The sequence below is a fragment of the Zingiber officinale genome, chromosome 5A (assembly GCF_018446385.1).
Source record: "Zingiber officinale cultivar Zhangliang chromosome 5A, Zo_v1.1, whole genome shotgun sequence".
Lineage (NCBI taxonomy): Eukaryota > Viridiplantae > Streptophyta > Magnoliopsida > Zingiberales > Zingiberaceae > Zingiber > Zingiber officinale.
Window position 1 is genome coordinate 113066549 of NC_055994.1, and position 23323 is coordinate 113089871.

General features: G+C 38.0%; 1 protein-coding gene across 2 annotated transcripts; it reads left to right on the forward strand.

Moving 5' to 3' along the window:
• The first annotated feature begins 2431 nt into the window (after positions 1-2431).
• On the forward strand, positions 2432-22800 carry LOC121981402 (probable E3 ubiquitin-protein ligase XBOS32). 2 transcript variants are annotated; one of them, XM_042533896.1, is made up of 11 exons: positions 2432-2641; positions 2792-2998; positions 3089-3148; positions 3214-3285; positions 3376-3551; positions 3620-3780; positions 4607-4665; positions 4732-4778; positions 4884-5024; positions 5105-5196; positions 18219-18497. In XM_042533896.1, exons 2-11 carry the CDS (start codon positions 2804-2806, stop codon positions 18431-18433), a joined length of 1218 nt encoding a protein of 405 aa, XP_042389830.1. In that variant the 5' UTR covers positions 2432-2641; positions 2792-2803; the 3' UTR covers positions 18434-18497. The 2 variants fall into 2 exon arrangements, with proteins under 2 accessions (XP_042389830.1, XP_042389829.1); XM_042533895.1 differs by lacking the exon at positions 18219-18497 and adding an exon at positions 22158-22800 and having other exon boundaries at positions 2435-2641.
• The last annotated feature ends 523 nt before the right edge of the window (positions 22801-23323 follow it).

Sequence of the window (23323 nt, forward strand, 5' to 3'; positions counted from 1 at the left end):
AAACTAAGAATTGCTATTCACCCTCTGATATACATTGTTCTTATCACTTACTTCCAAGGGTAAGAAGATACCTAATATGTTTGATCTGTATTGAGGAGATATTTTTTAAGAAAACCTCATTCCACTAGTAAGCTTCAGATGTTTTTGATGTAGCACATACCTTATCATTCAAGGACCATCAAGATTCAGTAGCTTCATCTATCGCTCTATATATAGATGAAGAGCACTTATGCTAGGACAGAGATATGTGTTAAAAAGGAAGAATAATATACATTTAGGCCCAGAGGAAATATACGTCCAATTGACTAAAAGGTATACACAAAAAGGAGGTTGGCTATTGCTAAGAGGATAGAGAAAAAACAAAGTGTTTCTAAGGTGGTTGATGTCGCTTAAGAGGAAATGTTCAAGGAACCAAAAAAAAAAAAAAAAGGAGCACAAAAGAGGGTTGGAGGATGAAGCCACAACAGATTAAAAAAATATCCTTATACAATCGTCTAAGGATGTGGAGGGTGAAAATGTGTCTGTGGAGGGTAAAAAAAATGTCGAAGGAGGGTGGACAAACTGCTAATGGGGGTGAAGAGAAGGTTGTGCATGACGAAGGAAAGCAAGTAGTGGAAGGAAAGAAAGCAAAAGAGGTACCATTACAATGTAGGATCATTCATGAGGATAATGGGAAGTGAATAGCCTATCACTTTATTTGTCTTGCTCGTGTCTACAATTTTTTTAGTACATGGTGAAATATAAGACAAACACAAATGCAATGCAAATGCTTTACTTTTTTACGTGATTTGAAACCAATAGTTCCTACTCCAAGGGCTATGGTTCATTGGCAAGTCAATCTAAAAACCTCTCTATACTTTCTCCTTCTCATATGTCCCCTAGAGGCGGGAAAAACTCTTCCATCTAAGCTAGCAAAGATGAATTAGTCAACTATTAACTTACCTATAGTTGTTGACAACATTCACCTAGGTTAACTGCACCTGCATCTATTTGACTTTTGACTTCCTAGCTCCCAACAAATACATGAGTCCATTGATCTTCAATTAGTTAAGTACTTTAGTGTAGCATCCGAATCATTTTTCTCTCAGCCAATCTTATTGACTTATTGTATCAATTGCTCTATGCTTGGATTCCGACTTTTCCATCAGTCACCTAATATTTTCATAGTTGATTGCCCAATTGGCTAACCCACAAATATAAAATAAGATGTTAGTAATCTAGCCCGATCGAGTTGATTACTTAGTTGAATCAATCATTAGGTAACTGAAGCTAATCGTCAATCAATTGACTTTCGACAACGAACCCTAAGGTTAAGTCCTTGCTTAATTCATGTACTCAAAACTCAAAGTACATGTCACTCAGAAACTCTACTCTCACTTTTAGACTTTCCTACTAAGAGGGCAGGGATCCTCTGATCTAGGATCTCTGGACCACCTCTAATCCCTTATTTATTCATTGATTGGATAAATTGGACCCCACTTATTTAACAGGTGGGACCCCACCTGTTTAACAGACTTCCCTACCAAGAGAGCAGGGATTCTTTGGTCTAGGATCCTTGGACCACCCTTGATCCCTTATTCATTCATTGGTTGGATGAACTGGACCCCATCTGTTTAGTCCAATTCATCTAACCAATAAATAGACAGGATCTCTTTTGATTTAAAATTTTTTGGACGAGAGGATGTGACCTCCTACCAAGAGGCCAAGCCTTTGGAATTTCCTTGTCTTATCAAGAGGTATTGCCTTTGAGATTTTATATGTAACAGACCTTGTCTTTAGGCGTTCCTCATCTGCAATATTAGTCAATCTTGACCCTACCAACTTTAATAATAAATATATCTTTTTTGGGGAATAATGATACTATTCTAATTATAATATTCAAGGAGAAGGAATTGTAATAAATGTTAGGAGAAAATATCTTGGATCCCCATTTGGATCAAGATTTCCATGTGGACGAGATAGAGTATTAGTATTTTGGATAGATAATTTAAATGTAATAATTATGTATTAGACTTTTCATTATGTTTAAATGTCTAATCAATTGTAATTCACTTGAATTTCATCCAATATCAGAGTGCCAATTTAAAACCAATATCAAAGTGGCAATTTAAAACCTAGAGAGATGTAACGCCGATCTAGTTATAACTTGAGTGTTTTTTTTTTAGAAATAATTGACTATTTTGGCAGGATTATAGGATTGCAGTAATAATGATACTTTAGTCAGAGATGATCCATTGCCTTCATTTGGATGGAAAAATTAACCGCGCAAGAAAACGGCTTAAACTGGTTGGCAGTTGATCTGATTTCCTTTTTCTAGATACATAATTGTATTTAGTATAATTTGACGGGTATTGTAGATTTTGTTTTTTCGGATGTGGGACAAAAGCGTGGGCACCGGCAGCAATTAACGACTGCGATTTCTGCCTATAAATGATAGATACCGTAAAAAGACGTCGTCTTTGGGCTGAATCCGATCTGGAATCAGCTCCCGACGACGAAAAAGATCGAGTTGGGGGAGATACCTCGTCGCCGATCCTTCCAAATGGAGGAGAATTTGAGGTTTGCCTTGACGAGAAAAGAAGGGATTTTTTATTTGATGTCCTCACCTGGTCGTCGATGTTGGTGAGGATTGTTGCGGACGGTAATCTTCCTTTCTTGACCAAGTTAATGTAGTTTTCCTGATAGCGATCGATCCAATTATTCTTCTTCCTCAGTCGAGATATAGACGCTAAATTTTGCTTCCAAGCGAGTGTTCTTCCAGTTAATTTTTTTTTCTTTCCGTCTCTTGTAGAATTTGGGGATCATGGGATTTCTAAGCGTCGTGGGCAATTCCTTTGGGTGTTCCGCCACCGGAGAGCGGCTGGTGTCGGCGGCGAGAGATGGGGATCTGCAAGAGGCCAAAGCCCTCTTAGAGGTCAATCCTCGACTAGCTCGGTACTCCACCTTCGGCGTTCGGAATTCGCCGCTCCATTACTCCGCAGCTCAGGGTCACCATGAGGTAGCCAGAAGCCTGCGTCGGTTGATTTTGCATCTTGTTAAAAGCATCAAAAGAATCTCTAACTTCATTTGGTGATTTGCTGTTCTCCAGATTGTCTCTCTTCTGATCGAATCTGGAGTTGATGTTAACCTAAGGAATACACGAGGACAGGTAGTACCAAAAACGGTGCTGATTTTCTTGTTATTTACTCGGTTCAACTCGTGTTAATGTTGCAGACTGCATTGATGCAAGCTTGTCAATATGGTCGTTGGGAGGTTGTTCAGACATTAATTATTTTCAAAGCCAATGTAATCTGCAATTCCACCTACACTCAAAGATTTCTTGCCAATTTCAGATTCTCATTATCTTTTTATACAATGTTTGGAAACTGGCCACAGATTCACAGAACAGATTATCTCAATGGCGGAGCAGCTCTCCACTTTGCAGCTATAAAGGGTCACACTCGTTGCATACGTCTTCTCCTTGCTGACTATGTTCCAAGCATATCTAATTTTTTGAAAATGATGAGGTCAAAATCAAAACGGGAATCATCTATTCCTGACTTCGACAAGAGGTATATTTAGGTTTGTTGGTATCCTGTGCTTCTTTTAGAAGAAGATTTGACCTCCTGCTAATTGGCAGTGCATTATCTAAGGTTGTGAACCAAAAGGCTGATGGAGGCATCACAGCTCTGCATATGGCAGCACTAAATGGGCAAGCAGAGACTGTGCATTTACTACTAGACTTGGGTGCCAGTGTTTCTGAAGTCACTGTGAAAGATGGATCAACAATTGATCTTATTGGTTCGCTTTTCTCCTCTCTTTTTTTTTTCCTTCATCTACCATCTATTTGCTTGTGGAATTACGTCTTCATACTTGGTCAGTTTTCCTCAGATTTAGAAAATTTCTTTGATCTTTGTTAAATAGGGGAACATATTAACAAGATAATTTCTTTTTCTTGGTCAAATATGGTCATGGCATACTCAATACTTAACCTTTGCAGCCTTCTTTCATTATTTTATTTGCTCCTATCATACACATCTCAGGCATATAGATAGGACTGAAATTTTACAATTATTGGACTCTCATCAAAGCTCAAGTCTGCATAAATCCTTATAACAAGTAATTGTTATATTCATAGACTTGCTCTCCTTCTTGTGGCTTTGTGGGATAGAAATGAATGCATTCCATTTGATAGTAGTCTACTTTCTCTAACACTTATCGTCTAAGGCTCATGACTTGCTTGAGAAAAGTGGGAATGAGCTGCTTCACATATTTCAGGTATCTACCAATTCTAAATGACAGGATAAGAGATACTTGGCTTTGTACTTATCTAACTGAGAGTAGAAGTTTGAGGTTATTGTCTGGTAGTACACTTGTCTAGAAATTGCAACAGTAGCTTCAATTGTAGTAAGTTCTGCAATTTTCACTATACAAAATTTTCCACTGGAGATCATTATTGCCTGCAATATGTTTCAGTTTTCTTTAGTTTCTCTAACTAGATCACCATATCCTTCAACTTGATCACAGGACATTTACATAAAGCAATTGTGTTTGATCTATTCATTCATGTAATAGAGGAAGTAAGTTCAGTTATATGAAATAACTACCTTTTAATCTTATCGAGCAGGTGCTGGAAGCACACCCCTTCACTATGCGGCTTGTGGGGGAAATGCAATGTGTTGTCAGGTATTAATTAGTTGTTCATTCTATCTGTAAATATGCTATATCAACACGTGATATATGGGCATTCAGGTTCTTATAGCAAGAGGAGCCAGCTTGAGTGCTGAAAATGATAATGGGTGAGTTCCTAAGGTTTAACCCGTGTTGATTTATGATAAATCTCATATAGAGCTAGAATTCTGCCTATTACTTGACTGCTTGCATACATTTCTTCCACCCCTCAGATGGACCCCTTTAATGGTAGCCCGTTCATGGCATAGAAATTTGATTATAGAAATCCTGAGTCACAGATCAAGTGGTCGCATAAAGGTTCTCCCCTCCCCATATTTGTCTATTCCTCTTATGAGCATCATGAAGATTGCTAGGTAAGTCTATTTGACTTTTGTTATTTACAAACTTTAACTGTACGCCTTATCTTTTGTCCTAATAAACTACTCGTACGCAGAGAATTGGGTTGGAGGAGCACAACCCAGTCACCTGCATGCACTGATCCTTGTGTTGTTTGCCTGGAAAGGAGATGCACAGTAGCTGCTGAAGGTACACTGATTCTTATTTATTAATGGTTTCAGTTTATTTCCCATCCTAATACTGTGGATTATGCCATTTCAATTGCCGATTGGGTGGCAATGTAACCCATATCAGAATGAAGTTTCCATTTTTCCCTATTTTACTTCTGTTTTGTCCTGTCAGAGTTCAATCACCATTAATAAAACTACATAATTCTAGTTACCACAACAAAACTACATTAGCATCAAGCAAAATATAGTAAAATAAATCAGCATCTCAAGGATAATCACCGATAGAATGATTGTTTTGTATTCTGTCATGCGACGGATAATGTATTCTAGTAATGCATCATGAATAATGATCTATTTCTTTATAGAAGACTTTCTGCCTATAATTATATTGGATTTTTAATTACTAAATGTTATTGAGATATGCTTTAGTAAGGTGAAAATAAGCCAAAACGGATGGCAGGAAAACACCTGGAACAAGGTATCATCAGTAACATTTATAGTTTAAAATCTTATATTTATTATGGCTGAAAGACTAGAAAAAGCTATAAAGGATTGGTATCAAAATTCAAGAGTAGCGGATCTAGAATACCTGGACTTAGCAACAGAAGTAAGACTTAAGGACATCTCTCATAATATAGACGTAGTCTATGATCGTTTGATATTACACTCCAGAATTTCTCGAAGTGAATATAGAACCTTACTGAAGGTCATCAATGAGAATCAAGCTGAGTTACTAAATTCTCTGGAAACAACATCTAAGGTACAGCAAAGGTTGCAAAAGGCTGTATTTGAACTTCAAAAGGAAATCCTATTCTATAAGCCATTAACAGTCAAAGATGTTAGAGAACTAATTCTTGAAAAGCAACCCAAATTAATTGAAGAACAGACGGTAATTGTATTGCAAAATCTACAAACTCAAGTTAGACAGTTACAGGAGGTGGTAAAGGAAATCAAGAAACAGTTTGTATGAATTTACCTCAAACAGCCTCTACAAAAGCATACTTAGAAGCTTTAGAAAATACAGAAGTAGTAAGTAATCCTGCTATTGGATTTATATTTGCTAAAGAAGCTTCAGTGAAAGATATTAATAGACAAAATAATACAATCATTGAACTGCTATTGTCTATTAATGCAAAGCTTGATCAATTACTGATAAAGCCTGTTGATACCTCTAATCAAGTTACTGATATAGCAAAGCAGTTAGAAGGACTAAGCCTGGGAAAAACAAAATCAAAGAAGGAGGAACCCTTTTTTGTGTACAAAGATCCATTGAAAATTCTAAAGGAAGAAAGGGAAAAAGCAAAAAGCCATGACGAGCAGAACCAGGCCTAATATTACTGAAATCACTACAGCAATAGAAACTTCACAACCCGCTGTATCAACCCAAGAAGATCAAATCCGAAGTTATAGGAGAATGGCCAGACTGAGGTATGAAGCACAAAGGAGATTATCTCGAAGACAAGGAAGTAACAGAACATTAGAAAGCCAGCTTAATCCAGAAGCAGAGCTAGAATTGTCTCAACAACGAAGAGCATCTTTAGTACCAGCAGAAACACTTTATACAACACATTGGTCTGAACCTAGACATCGAGTATATCAACACTACTCAGAAACAAGAGTTTTGGTAACTGAAGGGCAGCAGAATTTATCTCTTATAAATACAGAAAGCCATGGCATTCTCAGAAGAGAAGGTATGCAATTAATACATTTGGGATTAGTTATGATACGCATACATGCACTCCATAGAAGAAATGCAGGAACAAATGCGCTGATAGTCTTAAGGGATACCAGATGGAATGATGATAGATCTATAATCGGAACCATGGAAGTTGATTTATCTGAAGGTACCCAGCTTGTTTACATAGCACCAAATCTTTTAATCAGTGTAGAAGATTTTTATCATCATATTGAAATTGCTATACAAACACATGGGTACGAACAATGGAATTCTGCAGAAAGTAATCTTTTAATTACCAGAGGGATGATTGGTAGATTAACAAATACCAGTCATGCAGGATTCAGATATAATATACAAAATGTGGCTGATTATTTGGCAAGTACAGGTATTAATGCAGTACCAGCAACACCACGAACAACTGCGGTGCTTCAAGGAATGCGATGGATACTGCAACCACCAAATACACCCCAAATACGGAACCCGCAAGCAGTAAGAACAGCAACATTACTAGATGGATCAATTTCATTGGCCTTCTCTGGATATCGATCAACAGGAAATCCAAGGCCAAGTAATTATAATGAAAGGGATACGGAAGATATACATGAAGAATTTGCTGGAGTATTTCTCCAGGAACTTGGTATGCCTGATACAAATGACCGATGGGATACTTTGGGAGAACCCACAGGAAGGTATAATTTCTATGTAAACTATGCTGCACCTCCTCCTGTTCCTTTTATTCCTCCTACTAAACCCTGTTGGGATGATGATGATGATAATGATGAGGATAAAATAAAAGAAGAAGTAGTCTGTCCAAGTATTTGGGAAGATACTCCCTGGGAAGAGGATCCAGAATTTGATCCAAATGAGTTAGCAGTAACTCAAGAAGAAGAAGATGATCCAGAATCTTATTACTTGGGACTTCAAAATCAGGAACTGGACTATCCAGTATTGTAAACAAGCTGGGTACCTTCAGATAAATCAACTTCCATGGTTCCGATTATAGATCTATCATCATTCCATCTGGTATCCCTTAAGACTATCAGCGCATTTGTTCCTGCATTTCTTTTATGGAGTGCATGTATGCGTATCATAACTAATCCCAAATGTATTAATTGCATACCTTCTCTTCTGAGAATGCCATGGCTTTCTGTATTTATAAGAGATAAATTCTGCTGCCCTTCAGTTACCAAAACTCTTGTTTCTGAGTAGTGTTGATATACTCGATGTCTAGGTTCAGACCAATGTGTTGTATAAAGTGTTTCTGCTGGTACTAAAGATGCTCTTCGTTGTTGAGACAATTCTAGCTCTGCTTCTGGATTAAGCTGGCTTTCTAATGTTCTGTTACTTCCTTGTCTTCGAGATAATCTCCTTTGTGCTTCATACCTCAGCCTGGCCATTCTCCTATAACTTCGGATTTGATCTTCTTGGATTGATACAGCGGGTTGTGAAGTTTCTGTTGCTGTAGTGATTTCAGTAATATTAGGCCTGGTTCTGCTCGTCATGGCTTTTTGCTTTTTCCTTTTCTTCCTTTAGAATTTTCAATGGATCTTTTTACACAAAAAAGGGTTCCTCCTTCTTTGATTTTGTTTTTCCCAGGCTTAGTCCTTCTAACTGCTTTGCTATATCAGCAACTTGATTAGAGGTATCAACAGGCTTTATCAGTAATTGATCAAGCTTTGCATTAATAGACAATAGCAGTTCAATGATTGTATTATTTTGTCTATTAATATCTTTCACTGAAGCTTCTTTAGCAAATATAAATCCAATAGCAGGATTACTTACTACTTCTGTATTTTCTAAAGCTTCTAAGTATGCTTTTGTAGAGGCTGTTTGAGGTAAATTCATACAAACTGTTTCTTGATTTCCTTTACCACCTCCTGTAACGGTCTAACTTGAGTTTGTAGATTTTGCAATACAATTACCGTCTGTTCTTCAATTAATTTGGGTTGCTTTTCAAGAATTAGTTCTCTAACATCTTTGACTGTTAATGGCTTATAGAATAGGATTTCCTTTTGAAGTTCAAATACAGCCTTTTGCAACCTTTGTTGTACCTTAGATGTTGTTTCCAGAGAATTTAGTAACTCAGCTTGATTCTCATTGATGACCTTAAGTAAGGTTATATATTCACTTCGAGAAATTCTGGAGTGTAATATCAAACGATCATAGACTACGTCTATATTATCAGAGATGTCCTTAAGTCTTACTTCTGTTGCTAAGTCCAGGTATTCTAGATCCGCTACTCTTGAATTTTGATACCAATCCTTTATAGCTTTTTCTAGTCTTTCAGCCATAATAAATATAAGATTTTAAACTATAAATGTTACTGATGATACCTTGTTCCAGGTGTTTTCCTGCCATCCGTTCTGGCCTATTTTCACCTTATTGAAGCATATCTCAATAACATTTAGTAATTAAAAATCCAATATAATTATAGGCAGAAAGTCTTCTATAAAGAAATAGATCATTATTCATGATGCATTACTAGAATACCTGTATAAGAAATTTAGCCGGACATCGCTCTGATACCAAAATATTCCAGTGCACAAGATTTTGCGGAAGCTAGAAACTAATAACTCACTTTAAAAGTGGAAATATTACAGAGATCACTTGAGTATGGGCGCTTGAAGCTCTTGAACTCAAGATGGCTAACTAAGTAAGACTCCAAGGTACTCTCGTCTGTCTTGCAAAGTGCAAACTTACTTGGATTTTATAGACAAGTTTTTGAGCTATTGTGATAAGATCGGGTACACAGTTGGGCCCCATCGCATCTTATCATATCTAGCTTTTGAGCTGTCTATAATCCTTTACAATACTTAGCATGCAAGTAATGAAAACACACCACACATATTTACAAAAGGATGATAAAAGGAACGGCTCCCCGGGGCTCAGTTCCTAATTTTCATCCACCTGTTCCGCAATATCACTACTTTTGCTTTCACAAAAGTAGATTTCTTCACTATGTTCTTTTCCTGTTGGTGCTACAATAATTGGATCCATCGTATACGCCACCTTCTCTGCTGGTGCTGCAATAATTGAGTCCATTGTGCACGCCACCTTCTCTGCTGGTGCTGCAATAATTGAGTCCATCGTGCACGCCATCTTCTCTGCTGGTGCTGCAATAATTGAGTCCATTGTGCACGCCACCTTCTCTGCTGGTGCTGCAATAATTGAGTCTATCATACTTACCATTTTGTCTTGTATCATTGTAGGTGCATCTTTTATTTCTTCAAGGGCTGCTTCTAGTATATGGAATACTTCATTCTGATCATCATTAGGATTTAAAACAACATAATGCACTAATCTTGACAAAGCATCAGCCAGTTGATTGTTAGATCCTTCAATATGTTCAAATTTAATATTGACTCCCGTACCAGTTATGTAGTCAATGAAGGAAATCCATCTTACCCTTGATGGTTTGTTCTGAACTGTCTTATTGAAGAATTTAATGATGGCATGACAATCTGTTCTGAGTGTGATTTCTTCTTTGTCAAGATAATGTATTTTTAAAGCAGATAAAGATTCCATACACGCATGAATTTCAGCATCAATAGCAGACTTAACTGTAGGAAATTTTCCACTAGCATATGCACAAATGTGTTCTGTATTCTTTGCATCATATTTCCCTGTCTTCCATTTACAAATACCTCTCCATCCTTCCATACATCCATCTGTTTCAATAACTATATATGCATTATTGGGGGGTAACTCTAAATCTGGAAGTTCCTGGATGACTTGGCGAATTTTTTTGACAATTTCCCAGTCTGAATTTTTGAATTTTCTATCACCTGTTGGGGCTATCTTTGAGTATAAAGGACCAAGTAAAGTACTCAAGTTTTTAATATATGGTCTTGCATAATTAATAATACCAAGCCAAGACCTGAGCCCTTTAAGTGTCTGCAATTTTTGCTCATCAAAATCAAGGATTTTTTTAACAATATGCTGCTGCAATTTTATCTTCCTATTGCCAACTGTAGCCCCTAAAAATTCTATCTCAGGTTGGGCAATCTTCATTTTTGAGGGAGATAAAACTAAGCCTTCTTTTTCACAGATTTCAAGCATCTTTGTAAGATGTAATACATGATCTTTTTCTGAGTCTGAGAATACCAATATGTCATCAATATAAATAGCTAAGAATTCCTCGTAGTTTCGAAAACAGTTATCCATTTTCCTTTGAAAAATGGCAGGTGCATTTTTAAGCCCAAAAGGCATAACAAGCCATTCATAAAGGCCTTGAGGTACCAGAAATGCAGTCCATGAAATAGATTCCGGATTCATCATTACTTGATGGAATGCTGATTTCAGATCAAATTTAGAAAAGATTCTGCTATTTCCGATTTTCTTCAATATTAGATTAATCCCAGGCAAAGAGTATTGGTCCTTATAGGTGTTATCATTCAGAGTTTTATAATTAAAGACCAATCTTTGTTTTCCTTTTGTTTCCTGCCCCGTTATTGGATCTACAGTTGTTCCATATTGAACAATAAAGGTCATAGTTCGATGTCTAGAAGTACTGGGCCTAATAACCTTTAAGGTCAGAAGAGAATCTATATGAACTTTAAAGGTTGCTTCCATTGCTGGTGTTATATGTTTCAGGGGCTTATCCTGTATAGTTAAATCAGGATTTATGATGTCCAGTTTACAGACTATTCTATTTTTCAACCAAAACAAAGTTGGATTTTCACCAATATATCCCATAGTTTTTAGCCGCTGAATAGTTGGTGCAAACTGTAAATGAAAATTAATTACTATCCCCAAAAATTCCTTTCTCCCAACCTCAAGTTCATTATGCAGTGTAATAAACTCTTCTGCTTCCATTTCTAATTCAGGAATTGCATAAGCTGAAGTATTTACCTCTGGTGTTGTATTGATAGTAGTAATACTTCTGTAGAAAGTAATTTCCGAGCCTTCTATACGCAATCCTCCAGCAACAGTTATGATAAAATTACATCGCAGCAACATTTGTATACCATCTTTGAGGTTCATCTGTAACTGATAGGTAAATGGAATTCTGAATTTATGATTTGAAATTGTCATCATACCTTCCTTTACCTTCTTCTTTGTTTCTTGTTGAGAATTTATTCCAGAAAATATCACTTTGTAGTTTATCTCTTCAAAAGCTTCCCTTGGTAACGCATCCTGGCAGATACAACATTTAGTAGCACCAGTATCAAGTATAGCTTGTACCTTGGCATCAGGAATTCCTGGAATATGAAAAGTAATTTCCATGTTGTATAATCTGTTTAGAAGAGATTTTGTTGGTGCCGAGAATGCTAATTCTTCTTCTGTAGAACCAAAGGCCCCTGCTTCTCTTTCAGTGTGGGTTAATGAATCTACTGCTTCTATTGGAGGGGTCATAATTTTCTCCAGAATGAATTGGGCAATGCTTTCTCCTGCTTGAAGTGAGATTAATTCATTAGAATTGTTAAGTACTAATATTTTAATCTCACCTCTGTAATCAGCATCAATGACTCCAGTTCCAATATCAATTCTTCGTTTTGCCGCTGCGCCAGATCTAGATGCTATTCTTGCATAGCAATTATCAGGGAATTAATCTCACCTCTGTAATCAGCATCAATGACTCCAGCTCCAATATCAATTCTTCGTTTTGCCGCTGCGCCAGATCTAGATGCTATTCTTGCATAGCAATTATCAGGGAATTCCATACTTATGCCAGTTGAAACAATCATTCTGTCATGCGCAGGTATTATGATGTTTTGATCAAGAAATAAATCATATCCTGCTGCTCCTGCTGATCTCCTTTCAGGGATTCTTGCTGTTGGTGTTAACCGCTTAACCTTTAAGAATTCAAAAGTAACATTCCGTCCTCCACCCGTGAAAAAAGGTAAAATATCATTCTCCGAATCAGCTGCATCGTCAAGTAAGATGGACTTACCCTTTTGTTTGTCAAGAGTTGCTTGTAAATGCTGTGTGTAGTCAAGTAACTCCTGGATTATTTCATCCTGTTTCTGATAAGGAGGTATGAATGATTTTTCCTTCATATGCAACAACCATAAAGCATAGTAATATGATAATATCCATGAAGCATAGACATAATGAAGTATCTAACTTAAACTATCCATATCTCCCCCTTTGACACACAACAAAAAGATATATAAAGCACACTCCAGCATGAATCTAAACTCCCCCTTAATCCAACATTTCTTTCGAGATCAAGAGACAGAAAATGTAAACAATTAGACCAAATAAGTCATATCCTGAAATAGACTTACTTATCAATAAGCAAGAAGAAGAGACATAGATAACCATAGGCAAATAATAAGAACTACTGCAATGCATAGCTGTCAGACAATGTCATAGGAGGCATACAACTAACATACAACTAGCACAGTCATGAAAAATAGCAAACTAGAATAGTGACAGTAGTGTTCGAGATAAACAAGAGAGAAGTATGTCTATGCCAAAAGATTCTCGACACCAACTGGAACTTAGGCAGCATGTCTAAAAATCATTACGAGAAGGAGGAGGCGGAGGGGCCTGGTAAGCCAAATCCTAGCGCTGCATCATCTCGTACATCTCTGTCTGACGATGCTAAGAGACAGCCCAATCCTGTCAGAAACCATGAAACTCCTGAAATCCTTGACGCACTGTCTCCTCCAAATGAGTCAACTGATCCTCGATGGTCATAGGAGCAGGAGCTGGTGCTAGTGCTGGAGCAAGAACATCCGCCTCCTCATCGTCCTCAGAGTCCTCTACAGCCTGACCAAACCATACCATCTCTCCGCGGCGTCGCTCAATCCCTGCTAGAGATAGCTGTCGGGACCCGATCTGATCATAATCCTTAGATAACTGATGTTGTTGGCCCCTAGTGACATCTATACCTCTAGATGTGAAAAATGAAGTCAGGATGTGGCAAAATGGCATATATAACTTCCCTTGGATAGGGCTAGAGAAATGCAATATGGACTCAAAAATCTATAGAGCAATGTCGATATCGATCCTTTGCTCTAAGGCATACATCAGGACCAAATGGAGCAGCCTAATCTTGGCTTGCCCTCTAATGACAATAGGTAAGATACATGCAATGACAATTTTGTAGAGAATGTTACTGTGGGTGGACATAAGTGTGGAATCAAAGATGCGCCTTAGTGGAGCCCTAGGAGCATTGAAGTAATACTGATGGATCACCTCGACCGACAGATGAGAAAACGAATCAGTAAAAGGCTCAACAATAGTAGGAAAGCATGTGAATGTGCTATCTGAACCCCTACACCCTAAGAATGACTGAAGAACGCTAGGAGTGAACTCAATGTCTACCCCTCCAACACGAGACACCCATGCCTGACCTATACTGGTGCTAGGATGCAGATTATTGTAGAATTTCCTGCACAGATCCAAATTCGCTGTATGCGTGCAACGAACCAACTTATCTAACCCAAAGTACATAACGGTCTCCATGATATCAAGAACTATCTCATTAAAATATGTTTGGTTTCGATACTGACAATTCATCATAGAAAAGTCAGTATTTGCAAGCCGTTGTCGTTCGCATCAGAAGAACTCATCGTCAACCAAAACATCAAGATGGCGTTTCAAAAGGGATATAGCACCACTCGGCCACCTTTCTTTAATGGCAACTACTTCGCATATTGGAAAGGGAAGATAGAGTATTACTTAATGAATGATATTGAAAATTGGTTTAGTGTTGTAGATGGATTTGAGAACCCAAAGGATGGGTCGAGAGCACCTCTTCCAACCAAGGATTGGATAAAAGAGATGGCAAAGAAGGCCCAAGCAAATGCAAAGGTCACAACAACCCTACAATGTAGACTCTCAAAGGAGCAATTAAGCAAAGTAGGATCATTCAACTCCGCCAAAGAGCTTTGGGAAAAACTCATTGAGTTAAATGAAGGATCAAGCGAATCAAGAAGGGCCAAGAGAGATCTCTTGTTGGGGCAACTTCAAACCTTCACCATGAAGACCAATGAGACCGTAAGTCAAATGCATGGTAGATTCAAGGAGATAGTAAATGGGCTTCATGTAATAGGTGAGAAAATTGACAATCGGGACTTAGTAAGGTATGTTCTTCAATCTTTTCCTAGAACCATCTTATGGGCATCAATGGTTGATGCGTATAAGGTTTCTAGAGATCTTTCTTTAGTTAAGTTTGATGAATTATTTTGCGAATTTGAACTTCATGAACAAGCTAATGTGTCTTCGAAAGAGAAGGGTATAGCTCTCATTGTAGAAAAATAGGAGAAGAAAAAGAAGAAAGAAAAGAAGGTGGAATCCTCATCATCCGAATCCGAGCAAGAGTTATCGGATAGTAATGATGAAATGTCAGCAAGTGAAGTGGCTCATTATGTTAAGAAAATGATGGGAAGAACAAGAAGATTCACAAGAAAGGATGTGAAGAAGATGTTTCAATCCTCAAAAGGTAAAAGTAGTCAAAGTTCAAGTTTTAACACTAATGTCATTTGTTATGAATGTAATAAGAAAGGACACATCAAGCCAAATTGCCCGGAATTGAAGAAGAAAGAAGAAAAGGAAAAGAAAAAGGAGGAGAAAAAGAAGAAGGAAGTCATGGTGGCTCAAGCTACATGTGATACACCAAGCATTGTCTCATCAGATGAAGATGAGCTATGCCATGTTACCCGGCACATGGCACTTATGACGTTTGAAGATAACAAAGAAGGATCAAGCCAAGAGGAAGTGTCAAGTGAAGAGGATTCATCAAATAAAGAGGAGTCAAGTGATGAGTCATCATCAAGTGACGATGAGGTAAAAGAATCTCCCAAAGTAGAATTTTTTTATAAAACTATTGCTCATCTCAAGAATGTTTTTGTTAAATCACAATCTAAGGTGAACACCTTGAAGGAAAAACTTAAGTCTATTAGAAATGATGCATGTACATCTAGTGAGTCAAGTATGCTCAAGGAAGAAAATGAAAAATTGAAGAATGACGTGATTGAACTAAGAGCATGTCTAGAGAAATTCACAAATTGATCCAAATATCTAGATATGATCATTAGACACCAAAGAGTCGTTTACAATAAAGTCGGAGTAGGATATAGACCTAAGGAAAAGGAAGTTGCATACATGTCTCTAATCAATGGTACTAGAAATGATGCACTTAGAAACAAAGTCAAGAAGAATCTTAAAGGCAAGGCAAAACAAGCTTGGGTGTCTAAGAAATACTTGAATGATATTTCCGAATCAAGTGCATGGGTACCAAAGAGTTGTGTGCTTTATGTTGCTTAGGTAGAAGAGAAGAAGGATGCAAGTATGTGGATTGTGGATAGTAGTTGCTCGAGACATATGACCGGTGATGTGAGCAAGTTCTCCACAATAAATTAAATAAAGAAAGGAACGATATCATTTAGGAATAGTGAAAAGCCCAAGATTATAGGTAAAGAGTTTCCCAAAGCTCTTTGGCGGAGTTGAATGATCCTACTTTGCTTAATTGCTCATTTGAGAGTCCACATTGTAGGGTTGTTGTGGCCTTTGCATTTGCTTGGGCCTTCTTTGCCATCTCTTTTGTCCAATTCTTGGTTGGGAGAGGTGCTCCCGACCCATCCTTTGGGTTCTCAAATCCATCTACAACACTAAATCAATTTTCAATATCATTCATTAAATAATACTCCATCCTCCCTTTCCAATATGCGAAGTAGTTGTCATCAAAGAAAGGTGGTCGAGTGGTGCTATATCCCTCTTGAAACGCCATCTTGCTGCTTTGGTTAACGATGAGTTCTTCCGATGTGAATGACAACGGTTCGCAAATACTGACTTTTCTATGATGAATTGTCAGTATTGAAACCAAACGTATTTTAATGAGATAGTTCCTGATATCATGGAGACCGTTATGTACTTTGGGTTAGATAAGTTGGTTCATTGCACGCATACAATGAATTTGGATCTGTGCAGGGAATTCTACAATAATCTACATCCTAGCACCAATACAGGTCGGGCATGGGTGTCTCGTGTTAGAGGGGTAGACATTGAGTTCACTCCCGGCGTTCTTCAGTCATTCTTAGGGGCACATTCACATGCTTTCCTATTGTTGTTGAGCCTTTTACTGATTCATTTTCTCATCTGTCGGTCGAGATGATCCATCAGTATTACTTCAATGCTCCTAGGGCTCCACTAAGGCGCATCTTTGATTCCACGCGTATGTCCACCCACAGTAACATTCTCTACAAAATTGTCATTGCATGTATCTTACCTATTGTCATTAGAGGGCAAGCCAAGATTAGGCTGCCTCATTTGGTCTTGATGTATGCCTTAGAGCAAAGGATCGATATCGACATTGCTCTACAGATCTTTGAGTCCATATTGCATTTCTCTAGCCCCATCCAAGGGAAGTTATACATACCATTTTGCCACATCCTGACTTCATTTTTCGCATCTAGAGGTATAGATGTCACTAGGGGCCAACAACATCAGTTATCTAAGGATTATGATCAGATTGGGTCCCGATAGCTATCTCTAGCAGGGATTGAGCGACGTCGCGGAGAGATGGTATGGCTTGGTCAAGCTGCAGAGGACTCTGAGGACAATGAGGAGGTGGATGTTCCTGCTCCAGCACTAGCACCAGCTCCTGCTCCTATGACTATCGAGGATCAGTTGGCTCATTTGGAGGAGACAGTGCGTCAAGGATTTCAAGAGTTTCATGGTTTCCGACAGGATTGGGCCGTCTCTCAACATCATCAGACAGAGATGTACGAGATGATGCAGCGCTGGGATTTGGCTTACCAGGCCCCTCCGCCTCCTCCTTCTCGTAATGATTTTTAGATATGCTGCCTAGGTTCCAGTTGGTGTCGAGAATCTTTTTGGCATAGACATAGTTCTCTCTTGTTTATCTCGAACACTACTGTCACTATTCTAGTTTGCTATTTTTCATGACTGTGCTAGTTGTATGTTAGTTGTATGCCTCCTATGACATTGTCTGATAGCTATGCATTGCAGTAGTTCTTATTATTTGCCTATGGTTATCTATGTCTCTTCTTCTTGCTTATTGATAAGTAAGTCTATTTCAGGATATGACTTATTTGGTCTAATTGTTTGCATTTTCTATCTCTTGATCTTGGAAGAAATGTTGGATTAAGGGGGAGTTTAGATTCATGTTGGAGTGTGTTTTATCTATCTTTTTGTTGTGTGTCAAAGGGGGAGATATGGATAGTTTAAGTTAGATACTCCATTATGTCTATGCTTCATGGATATTATCATATTACTATGCTTTATGGTTGTTGCATATTTAAAGATCTAACTTAAATAATTTGCCAAACATCAAAAAGGGAGAGATTGTTGGAGCAATCCTGCTCTAGACATTGCTCACTGTTGATGTTTGGTTAAATAAGTTTAAGTTAGGCATTATTTGTGATCTAACATAAATGTTGAGTAAGCAGGTACGAAGAAAAGACCAAACACTTGGCAAGGAAAGTCCAAGAAGATAGTCTTGGCGGATGAAGTCCCGAAGGTGCGGCCTCCTGGCAAAAGGAGGCTTAGCATGACAAAGCCAAAGGTAGCACTTGAAGGCAAGCGCAAGGATGAGAAGCCATGGAAGCGGAAGCATTCTAAGGGTGCAAGGCTGATGGAAGATGCTTGGAGGCATAAAGTCTAAGCTAAGGGAATGGTTTTAGTGTAAAAAGAAATATGTATAAGTGCTGTAAATCTCAGGTTGTAAAATGCTATAAATCTCAAGCTATAAGGTACCAGTCGACTGGTACCACAGAAAGCAGCCAGACGGATGGCAACCCAGTACCAGTCGACTGGTACCGGTACTAGTAAGTAATCGTTATGGAATGACGGCAGAAAATCTCACCAAATCTTAAGTACCGTTGAAGCCCATCAGTCGACTGATTGGCACATCAGTCGATTAATGTCGGGAAAAACTATAAAAGCAATTCTTGGAGCTTGGATAAAAAATATACTTACTGTTCTAATCAAAAGTGCTCTCCAAGTGATTCCTAAGCTGACAGAATCTTAGTCTTCTCCTCCTAAGCTTAGCTCTCATCTTGTAAGAGGAGGAGATAATCGTGTAAAGGTTTCTCCACCTTCGTTCTTAGTTCGAAAAGGAGAAAGTCTTAGTAAAGCTTGATTGTGTGGGTGTATGCCTTGGATTAGTCACCTCAAGGAGGTTTCTATTCTATTTTGTTTGCTTCCACTAACAAGTTGTAGGTGAAGATCGAAGAAAAATTATTTAACCCCCCCCCCCCTCTAGCTGGACGCAAAGGTCCTATCAATTGGTATCAGAGCGAGGTCACTCTTCACTGGACTAACCGCCAGAAGAAGCACAGGCCAAAACCATGATCCAAGATCTAACTATGTGGGTGAAACCTTGAACGAAGTAGAGGAGACCCTGAGTAGGTCAGTGACCTGATACTTGAGGAGAGACCCTGAGTAGGTCAAGAGTGACCAGATGCTTGAGGGGAAGCCCTGAGCAGGTCAAGAGTGACTCGATGTTTGAGGGAGAATCCTATGGTCCTTTGTTTGAGGGGAGGATTGTTGGGGTTGCAAGGTTGCAAACATAGTCCCACATTGAAGACACATGGGAAAGATCATGGGTTTATAAGAGAAAGATATCTCCATTAGTATGAGGCATTTTGGGCAGAGTCCAAGAGCAAAACTATGAGGACTTAGGTCCAAAGTGAGCAATATCATGTCATTATGGAGATATCTAAATTCTTTACGATTCTACAGGAAATACCTCATATACACTAATGCGACATGGTAATACCGATTAACATATACCATTGCGTTAAGGAGAGCTAACAATTATATATAATACATATCTCAAATAGTAATACAATAAGTAGAAATGAGAACTATATTAGTGCCTTGCAACACTATATTATCGAATCATAATAACCATTGCACAAGTAGCTTTGAGTGTGAAACCTATGGATTGCCCCTTCTCTTGAACATTACGAAGAGGTACACTACATGCACTCAAACATAAGTACGATTGCATCACTAGTAATTTAAAAATGCACACACTGGCCAGCACAAATGGTGAGTAGCTTGCTAATTTGTGTTGGTCGAATCATGTAACTTACTAGGTCTTTCTTTAAGTTTTTAGGTAGGGGTGTAATCGAGCCGAGCTGAAATGAACTCTTGAATGTTTGAGTTTGGCTCGTTTATAATCGAGTCGAGCTCGAGCTCATGGTTCACGAGCTTATTCGAGCTTTTATGGAGCCTAAACGAGCTTAAAAAACATAAATTATAAATTTAAATATTCATTAAAAACTAAATTATATATTTAGAGAAAATTATAATATTCTTATTAAAATTTATAATTTTATTCTAATAAATAAATTTAATATATTTGTCTATATGTTTCATGAGTAAGTGTAAAATCTATAAATTCAATATCAAAAAAAAAAAATTATTTAAAAGTTGATTCATGAGCTTAACGAACATATTCACGAGTTAACGAGCTGAATATTGTGAAGTTTGAGTTTGATTTATTTATCTTAATGAGTCTCATTAAACGAGTTTTTATCGAATCAAGTTTCGAATAGCTTATGAGCGGCTTGGTTCATTTACACCCCTATTTTTAGGAGTTATACAGCAATACTCGAAACTAGGGACATAAGTTTTTTAGAAGCTGCCCTCTGATGTACTTGTAAATGTTTCTTTCTACTATCAATACTCACTTGCCTTGTGCAAAAAGTGTGTTATCATTACAATGCTTGCATACTTGCCAACAAATTAGTTGAAGGCCCATATAATTACATGCCTGAAGGCTCATTGGCATAAGGCTCTTAATGAAGCAAATGGTTAGGAGCCAATAAATCATAAAAATAGCAATCAGAACTAGAAAAGTATATTGTGATACTCAGCTAGTCAACTCATTGCATACATGTTCCATGTATAAACAACCCCATCACTATAATGAATAGGTATCACATTTATTTCATGATAAATAATGTATTTATAAAAGGGGCATCATGCATTCACTAGCACACATTATCTACCCACAGAATGCATGTGAATTCTCTAGAGAAATAAGCTCACAATCTCATAAACATATCATTATCCTCTATGATATAATATGTGTGTATAAACAGTCCAAAAAATACCATGAACACTAGTGAAAAGGGAAAAAATAATGGTCATATAATTTAGCAACTCTAGACAATGCAAGTGGATCAAGCACTAAAAGGAAAATAAAATATCATGTCCAAGTTAAATTGGAGAAGGGAAGGAATCAAGGTTTTGCCATCTATATATACATTTGATGGGACTCGCATTGTCTAAATGAGAGAAGAAGCAAGAGGGGTCTAACCTAGAAGACGAGAACAACGGGTGGTTAAAAATCATTACTATTGCATACCTAGGGTACCATTTACATCACCAATCATTGAATCACTAGTTTGGTAGGAGGAAAGCCTCTACTCAGATGATTGAAGGAAGAAGCATATCACATTGATTAAATATTGAAAAATTAAGAGGAAAAACAAATTGTAGAATTGATGATAGACTTTAGCACAGAAAGATTTGTACACCAATCAAATAGAAAAGAAAGTCGCAAGATCTATTATTGCCGGTGCATACCTTTTAGATTTACAATAAGGTGCTCTCATCACAAGTAGTGCCCTTATGCTATTGAAAATATAATCATTGTCACTTTGATGTCTCCACTCAAATAACCCACACAACTTGAGGTAGCAAGCACTAGTGAGCTTCTAAATGCTGCTACTAAAGGAATCATGCCATCCCATTGCTATGACTTCCAGCACCATGAAACCTCCTACGGCTTAGTAGCATAGGGAGAGGGTGAGTAAGACTCACCAAGATGGTACAGAGGATGCCTCATCAACACTTGAAAGGGAGAGGAAAGGAATTGAGATCAACAGGACCGAGTGAAAGAGAGCATTCTTTAGTGGGATATAAAGGGGAAATGGTTTGATCGTGACCTTGACTGTGTTGAAGAATGAGGTAAGCGTGATCCACATCGAATTCCGGAAGTCAACTGCAAATGTCAAACTCAAGATTTGGGGGCGATGATGGCCAAACCTTCCAAACTAGAAAAGAAGGGCTTATGAGTTTGAGAAATGATTACAATTTGCATTTTTAAATCAATTGTGATTCCTCATTATATATGCCCAAACAAAGAAATAGGTAACATCAACACTGGGTACGCCAACTTGTCATATTGTAACAGCTTGTAACAAATATAAAGTCTTGCCTATGTTGCAATAGCTTGCTACCAAAAAGATTGCATTATTTATTAAAACTTTGCTTCTATCTTATTAAGGTTTATGCAACTTGAAGTCAAATTGTGTTAAGAAGAGAGCTAAATCATATTGATGAAATTGTGCCTCATACTTATCACATCACAGGTTGCAACCATGAATTTTGCACCAGATGTGGCCTGTACCTGTGTTCCACCACCAACACCTCAACAAGCTTGTTGGTGCCACCAGGATCCATCCCTTGCCCCTTGTGCAGGCATCCTATTGTCTCATTTGCCAAAATTCCTGGAGTGAGTCCAATCAGGGAGCTGCCGAGAAGGAGCATAAGCTTGTCTCTATGCACTGCCTGCCCATCTGTGAATGGCTTTGGTGGCACTGCACCAATGACTGCACAGTTCTGTAAGCCCGAGTTCCATTTCACCAGGGCCCCTCCTTTTGGCTCCTCTTCTTTCAGGTCACTTAGCTGTCAAAGGTTTCCCTCCATGAAGATGAACCAAACACTTTGCATGGGAGTTCCTGAGACAAGCCCCTCACTCGTGAGATTTTCAAGGTCTGGTTCGAACTTAAGACGAGTCTCTTTCACATCGCAAGCCATTGTCACAAATGCTGAGAGGGGTTAGTTTTTTCACCTTCAAATCAATTCTTTTGTCACCCCTACGGTTTCTGCTATGTATATTTTTGCCTAGTTTGTTCAGTAGAGATTCATGGATTCTGTAATTATTGTTTGTAGTTAAAACAAGTTTGTTTGTGCAACTGTAGTCAAGTTGTTGCTATGCATTTTTTTAGCTAAGAAGCAGTAGAACTATCAAATCTATGTGCATTAATGTAAGATAATTTGTCCTCTCGGGATGGTACAGTGATTAATATATGAGATATTATCACATGAGATGTTGGGGTTAAAACTCGACGTATCTGAACATATCTTGCCCTATGCCTTGACCACCTGTAGTAATAGCTATTACCACATGAGGTGTTGGGGTAGAAAATCGACGTATCCGATCATGCCTTACCCTATGTCTTGGCCACTTGTAGTAATAGCTAGTAGTTATCCATGATTTATCTCTTTCGTATTGACCTAGGGAGATTGACGGAGATGCCGGGACAAGCAAATCGCCTTTTTAACCATATTAATGCAGGATAACTTGATTAAGTGTTGGGCTACTAAGCGTTTATCGTCCCGCATAGTTCAAACCTTCCCGTCTCAGAGATCATGACTGCTTAGAAAAATGAAAAGAAAGGAAAAAGAGACCACTATTTATGTTGTGTTTCCAATCGAACGGAACTGAAGAGAAGGAAATACATACACTTTCATT